A 7,500-nucleotide genomic window follows, 5' to 3' on the forward strand; every position below is an offset into this window, starting at 1 on the left:
ACTATGTATACCTCTCAGTTTAACACACACACACTCACACACACACTTGGCTGTGTGTTGGTCTGTGTTGCGTTCATCACGGGTGTGTTTATTCTGTGTCAGATGTGAGATGTTGCTGTGCAGATTGTAAAAGTCCTCCGTCAGTCCGTCATCACAGTGCTTCAGTATTCTTCTTCTTCTTCTGTTGTTATTCCCTCCAGAACTGTGTTGAGCATCTGTCTGCGCTCAGGTCACTGCAGCGTTTGGTCTTGGTGTTCTGACTCGTTTATTAGAGGAGAGCAAACAGCCCAGTGGAGAATCCCAGCAGGCCAGCAGACTCCACTCCTCTCAGTGATGCTGGAGCTGATGCTCTACTGTGCAGCGCTGATGGACACGCTGCTCATTCAGCAGATATTACAGCTTCACACATTAATCTGATTCTCATTTTCAGAAGTGAACGCAGCTGGTGATGTGTGAATGTGTTTCCATCTGTTGTTGCATCATCATCATCATCAGTTCTCCTGCTTGTCTCTCCTTCAGCCCACTCATCTGCATGTTCTGACCTTGCATTCAGCATGAATAAAGGAGGATTTGGGTCTGATCTCCTGAGAGAGTGCTGGAAATCCCGGACAGGATCTGATGTTCTGTTGTTGAAGGGTGAGGTTCTGCACCGCTGCGGTATGAAGACCACACAACCAGAGGAACACGACTGCTGAACACACACTAAAGAAACATCACAACATGCTGCAGTACTCAGAGTTTGTCCTGTTCCTAACCAAATATCTCCAAACTCTTAGGCTGCCTCCAGAAACAGCTTCTGCAGACGTCATGTGATGATCTGAATCTGTATAGTATGTTTGCGTCAGATGGACGCGAGTCATGTCCAACACACATGTTCTGCTTATCTGGACGCCGCTTCATAGTGTCAGATGCAGCTTTACTTTCCAGCAATGCACTCCTGCTCTTTGTTCAAACTACTCAAATGAGCTGACGCTACACAGTTCTTGATTATTATTTAAACTGCTTTATGTTCAATCTACATACTTTTGTAAAGACTGAGTTAACCTAATTCCTTTATGCTGTGATGTCAATGCTGTCCATCAGGGGGAGCCACAGTACAGGCACACACATGCGCAGTAATTCATTTGTTGTGGTGGCAGGGTGTCTCAGCAGGTGTGTATGGGTGTTTCCCAGTGTTGGAAGGGCATCCGCTGTGTAAAACATATGCTGGAATAGTTGGCGGTTCATTCCGCTGTGGTGATCCCTGATGAATAAAGGGACTAAGCCGAAGGAAAATCAATAAATTAATAATTCATAGGCTGTAAATGTTGCATAGAGAACAACTGAGTACATCACTAATCATCATACATATCATTATATATCAGCATCACTTCACCAAATAAATCTGAGATCTGTCATTTCTGTCCAATTTTACAAAACAGACATAATTTATGTCAAAAAGACAGCGTGTCCTAAATAAATAAATAAATAAATGAATGAATGAATGAATGAATGAATGAACGAATAAATAAATAAATAAATAAATCAGATGTACAATCTTGAATAAGGCGCAAAACAGGAGGCATTTAATAACCAAACAGTTCAGACAGTAAAGTAAATGTTTCTGTAATTGTCAGGTGGTTCATTTATATTTCAGTATTACTGCAGTCATGTTGTATCTGCAGTTCAGCGTTATCTCTCACAACCAAACCATATATCTACAAAACAAGCTGTAAGCAAAGATCTGTGCGCATTAAATATTAATATAACCCTGCATATTCATTAGTCATTAAATAAAGACATGTTTAGACTTTTTTCTTAACTAATCATCTACTCTCTCCTCAGTCTCCATGGTAAATGATATGCTGAAAGCAGCACTGGTATATTAAGTATATACTGTGTTTTGGCAGGTAAATGAATGTAGATTGAAACAGTTTAATGGTTTCTTCCACTAGAGGGCCTCGAGGATCCTCTGCAGATGCAGAACTGAGGGAAACTAGTAGACAGTCACAAATAAAAGAGATTATTTACAGTTTATTGACATGCAGAACATTAATAGTGGACATTTATGACTATAGAAAACCCTTCTCTCATGTTCTGACAACCTTCAACACTAGAAAGTAAGAAAGACGTCATTTTATGCGCAGTTTAGTAGCCTGCTGTTGATTTCCAGCAGATTCCATCAATAAAGTCTGGGTTTTGTTTCACTATAGGTCCTAATGTATGTGAATGCAGTGAATGGGATTCAAATCAAGCATGTTTTCCAACATAACCTAGAGGGATAGTTCACACGTATTTACTGTGAATTTGCCTGCTTTACTTTAATATTTTAGATGACGCTGTTTTGTACTCATTGTATTCAAAATAAAGAGCCGGTGTGAATTACTATAGTTTTGTGATGGTTAAGCACATGTTTTATTGACTTGTCATTAATGAAATTCAGTGTGTGTGTGTGTGTGTGTGTGTGTGTGTGTGTGTGTGTGTGGATTGCCTGCAGAGCGAGTGTTTCAGAATAACACAAGCATGCCTCATCTCTTCAACAAGCGGTTTATTCTGAACGAGTGAGCACATGTGATGATGTACAGCACCAGACACTGTCACACATATCTTATTCAGTGACCGAGAGACAGAAGATACACACAAACAGCACAATCTCACGGTCAGATGGAGAACAGAGCCACTGAGAGTCAAAAAACACCTGTCATGTGTGTTCCTCCAGCTCTTCTCCAGTGTAGAGTGTGTGTCAGCAGCTGAACACAGGAGTTCTGGAGAACTGAAGCGCTGTCAGTCCAGTGTTCAGAGCTGAAGCTCAGTTCAGTTCAGCTCAGTTCAGTTCAGTTCAGCTCAGCTCAGTTCAGCTCAGCTCAGTTCAGTTCAGTTCAGTTCAGCTCAGCTCAGTTCAGCTCAGCTCAGTTCAGTTCAGTTCAGTTCAGTTCAGTTCAGTTCAGTTCAGTTCAGTTCAGCTCAGCTCAGTTCAGTTCAGCTCAGCTCAGCTCAGTTCAGTTCAGTTCAGTTCAGCTCAGCTCAGCTCAGTTCAGTGTGGTTTAAATCTTCACTGCTGAAAGTCCAAACACTGAAGAGCAGATCATTCATGCGCAGCTCCACAAGACCCAAACCATCATGACCTTTATATTGTAGATGCATTATTTCTGAGACTGATCTGGCTGCATATAAACACTCATATTTGCTTACATCATTGCATATTTCTGCTAAATTAACTGCCTAGATGTCCATTAACCTCCTTATCTCTCAGCTACTTGCCACAAAACTAAAGAATAAGACAGAAAAACATTCATCTGAGCTGGAGTCAAAGCAAAGCTGTCTGGCTGTTCTGTCCTGTTCTCATTACATTACAGGACTCTGTAAGTCAGGGGTGTCCAAACTCGGTCCTGGAGGGCCGCTGTCCTGCATATTTAGCTCCAACTCCAATTAAACACATCTGGACCAGCTTATCAAGCTCTTTCTAGGCATACTAGAAACTTCCAGACAGGTGTGTTAAAGGAAGTTGGAGCCAAACAGCAGGACACCGGCCCAGTCCAGGACCCAGTTTGGACACAACATTCATTCATTTTCCTTCGCCTTAGTCCCTTTTATTCATCAGGGGTAGCCACAGCGGAATGAACCGCCAACTATTCCAGCACATGTTTTACATAGCAGATGCCCTTCCTGCTGCAACCCAGTACTGGGAAACACCCATACACACTCATTCACATACACACTCATACACTATGGCCAGTGTAGTTGATCAGTTCCCCTATAGCGCATGTGTTTGGACTGTAACTGGAGCACCCGGAGGAAACCCACGCCAACACAGGGAGAACATGCAAACTCCACACAGAAACACCAACTGACCCAGCTGGGACTCGAACCAGAGACCTGAGTGCTGTGAGGAGTTTTCTTTTTTATTTCCACAACTTAACATTGTAAAATTGAGTACTCTTTAAGTGTGTGTGTGTGTGTGTGTGTGTGTGTGTGTGTGTGTGTGTGTGTGTGCGTGTGTGTGTGTTCAGATGGTAACACTAGTGAAGTCTTGAACTTCTCAGATTCAGGAAAGTATTTTGCTCAATGATGTCCTTGAGGAGTCTTGAGGGTCAGGGAGATGTCCATTCTTCCTCCAGATGTCCTGCAGTCAGTCAGCATCTGCGGGGTGTCCAGCACACATGTCCTGAGTGACTGGCTCTGCTCATCACAGGCTGGTCTGCAGGTCTCCGTTGATCACTGTGTGTTGGGTCTCCATCGGATCGTTCAGAATCTGTGGCCGGTCCAGTCTGCTGTTGGAGCGGGCCGCGTCGCTCAGCGCCTCTTTCTTGAAGCACAGAACATTCTGGAAGCTCTTTCGGAAGTTCTCCGACAGGAAGGCGTATAATATGGGGTTAGCGCAGCTGTTGGCGTATCCCAGCACCACCACGAACGCAAACACGCTGCGCAGAAACGGCGTATCGCTGATCGTGCCCGTAACCGAGGTCATGTTGAAGATGTAGAAGGGCAGCCAGCAGAAGACAAACACCAGCACCACCACCGACACCAGCCGCGTCACCTTCTTCTCTGAATACCTGCGCTTGCTGGAGCTCACCTTGATCCCCGAGGACTTGACCTTGATGATGATCAGCAGATAGCACAGGCAGATGACCATCAGCGGGAGGAAGAACCCCAGGAGGAAGGTGTAGATCATGAAGGCGGTTTGGTAGGCTCCCTGCGGATCCGGCCACACGATACTGCAGAAGCACCCTTCAGCTTTAGTGATCAGCCCGCTGTAGAACACTACCGGGAGGATGACCAGTAGGGACACCACCCACACCGCTACGTTGGTGGCCTTCGCCACTTGTGGCTTCCTCCATTTGATCGACTTCATGGGGTGCACCACAGCGAGGTATCGATCAATGCTCATCACCATCAGGCAGAAGATACTGGTGAACTGGTTCAGGGAGTCTATGGTGATGACCACGTGACACATCGTCGCCCCAAACGGCCAGTGCACCATCGCCAGCTGGATCGCAATGAAGGGCAAGCTGAGCATGAACAGAATGTCCGCCACCGCCAGGTTCAGGATGTAGATATTGGTGACCGTCTTCATCTTAGCGTAGCGCAGGATCACGTAAATAACCAGAGCGTTTCCGCACAGCCCGACCACACACACCAGGAAATACATGACGGTGACCACCGCCGTGTTAGTGTTGGTCAGGTGCTGCTCGGGCTCGTTGCTCTGGGTTTCCTCCTCAGATATGTTGAGCAGGCCGTCATACAGGGAATATCCAGACAGGTTAGTGGAGTAGTAACTGGGAGAGAACCAATATGTCCAGGAATCCATCGCGTGTTTCCCTCAGATGCCCTTATAATCCAGCTGAAACAGGACGAAGAGTATACAATCAGTCCAACACTAATATAGGGGATCCAGACAGGAGAACACAGGGGTTATTTACAGGAGGTCAACAGCTCTCACTCTGAGAATAGATTAACGGCCATATGAGTCTCGAATTAACGCTGATAACAGCCCGGCAGAAATATATAGACATAAATCAGAGCCAAAACTCCAGTACAGACATGACACACTGACTTCAGCCTTTATTACCGCCTGAGCCGGCTATTAGAGTCTCTCCAGGACGCAAACATAAGCTGGTTATTCCATTCCCGACGCATTATTATGAAGATCATTCAAATATGTGTGTCATCGTCGCCGCAATAGCCCAGTGGTTAGTGCTCCGACATATGGTGCAATAGCACGTCAGGGTGTAGTGAGTTTGAATCCCGGCTCGACCACATTTCCCTACCCTACCCCCCCTCTCCCACATCGCTTCCTGTCTCAATACTGTCCTATGTAATAATAAAGACAAAAGGGCCAAAAAAAAAAAAAAAAAAAAAAAAATATATATATATATATATATATATATATATATGTGTGTGTGTGTGTGTGTGTGTCATTAATACGGTTTTCACCAGTGGCGCAACAAGGGGGTTTGCAGTATATGCGGTGCATAGGGGCGCCACACATGGGGGGGCGCCGTTGTGCCAAAACTATTTTTAAAATTATCCTTATTAAAAGTTTCAAATAATAAAAATAAATAAATATGTTTTGTTAAAAAACATTCTTTTGCATTTTAAACGAATATAATATTGTTATTGTTTAATTCAAAATCATTTAACACAATAACATGCAGTCCCACAGCCCAAAGTGTTCATGTAGATGTAACTGTTTAGATTTGCTTTTATTTTTATCAAAATAAACTGTCAAATCATACATAATGTCAAAAGTTATAAGATTAATCTGAAAATGTGTCTTCATTTATTATTAATTAATTAATATAAAATAAGAGGGATCACACAAAATTTGAACCCGCATACCCCTCAGTAAATGTGTAGTTGCGCCCCTGGTTTTCACTTGTCTTTGCCTTATTTGTACCCATCAGGTTATCTGGACTCTGCTGGAATAATCAAGATAAATAAATGTCATCCTTACCTTTGTGTAGATGTGCATCGTACAGTGCACCGGGATCCTGCTCAGAGACCACTACACACCATCCATCATCAACACATGCTCAGATCTGACACTGAAGAGAGAGAGAGCGAGAGAGAGAGAGAGAGAGAGAGAGAGAGAGAGAGACTCAACATTTACAGTGAATCAAACATGCTTATGAAAGTAATCAGACAAGAACCGACGCTGTTCAGTAGTTTTAGGATAACGTTAGTTAGAGCAGATGATCTGTGGACTACTGTATATTTGTATGAAGCTAACTGAGTTACTTCTGTTCCAATATAATATACTTAAAATAAGTGAAGCATGACTCCTATAGGGGTGAAACCCACAGAATAAACTGCAGAACCTGCTGCTCTGACAGAGTATTGTGCTGTTTCTAGTCCACATATCAAGAAGCATTTCTAGAGCAGAGTAAAACACATGTTCAGACACAATGACAAGAGTTTCTCCTTACACAAGCTGAATGATCCAGCGGGAGAGAAATGATGGAGCTCTTCCTGCTGATGCATTACTCTGCTCACTCCATTATTCTGCTTGATTTAAGCATATTGAGATGAGATGTTGAGCTCAGGATCTGCTTTTCGTGCTGGTTCTGCTCTGTTTTCCTCTATTCAGCGCTGCAGTGTTTTCAGGTCAGTGATGCGGCTGTTACAGCAGCCGTGATGCTCAATATCATATTACACAGTCCACTGCTGGATCTTTGATTTTTCCCCTGATTGATGAGCTTATGTAATATTTGTCCTCTGATAGTACTGCTGTGCTCAGCAAGCCAATCATTAGTGCACAGAATAACCTCTGTCACGCATCTACACTAGCTGACTAAAGTCCTGTGGAGGATCTCAGCTGTGAGAGCAGCAGATCATAACTGGACTTCCAGATGATCATGTGGAGAAGATGGATCATCTGCATCCTGATCATCACCAATACTGCAGAAGACCTACTGGAACCAGCATGGACTCAAGATTCCTACTGAAATCAGTCAAGTTTGGTGAAGGAGACATCATGGTTTGGGGTCATTCAGTATCTGCAACATCAACAGCCTGAGGTAT

The 7,500-nt window shown here is 43.8% G+C and overlaps 1 protein-coding gene across 2 annotated transcripts in view; it reads right to left on the reverse strand.

Moving 5' to 3' along the window:
* Positions 1-3,862: 3,862 nt before the first annotated feature.
* The window catches only part of sstr2b (somatostatin receptor 2b), a 4,206-nt gene continuing 568 nt past the window's right edge, over positions 3,863-7,500 (reverse strand). The window contains exons 1-3 of one of the 2 annotated variants that reach the window (XM_017354869.4): positions 6,906-7,500; positions 6,434-6,524; positions 3,863-5,320 (exon numbers count right to left, since the gene is read on the reverse strand). The exon at positions 6,906-7,500 is cut by the window's right edge and continues 568 nt beyond it. In XM_017354869.4, the coding sequence (XP_017210358.2) occupies positions 4,166-5,287 (1,122 nt within the window). In that variant the 5' untranslated portion in view covers positions 5,288-5,320; positions 6,434-6,524; positions 6,906-7,500 and the 3' untranslated portion in view covers positions 3,863-4,165. The remainder of the gene's footprint in view (positions 5,321-6,433; positions 6,525-6,905) is intronic. The other variant, XM_073945277.1, reaches the window with a different exon arrangement.

This window comes from Danio rerio, chromosome 3, assembly GCF_049306965.1.
Source record: "Danio rerio strain Tuebingen ecotype United States chromosome 3, GRCz12tu, whole genome shotgun sequence".
Taxonomy (NCBI): domain Eukaryota; kingdom Metazoa; phylum Chordata; class Actinopteri; order Cypriniformes; family Danionidae; genus Danio; species Danio rerio.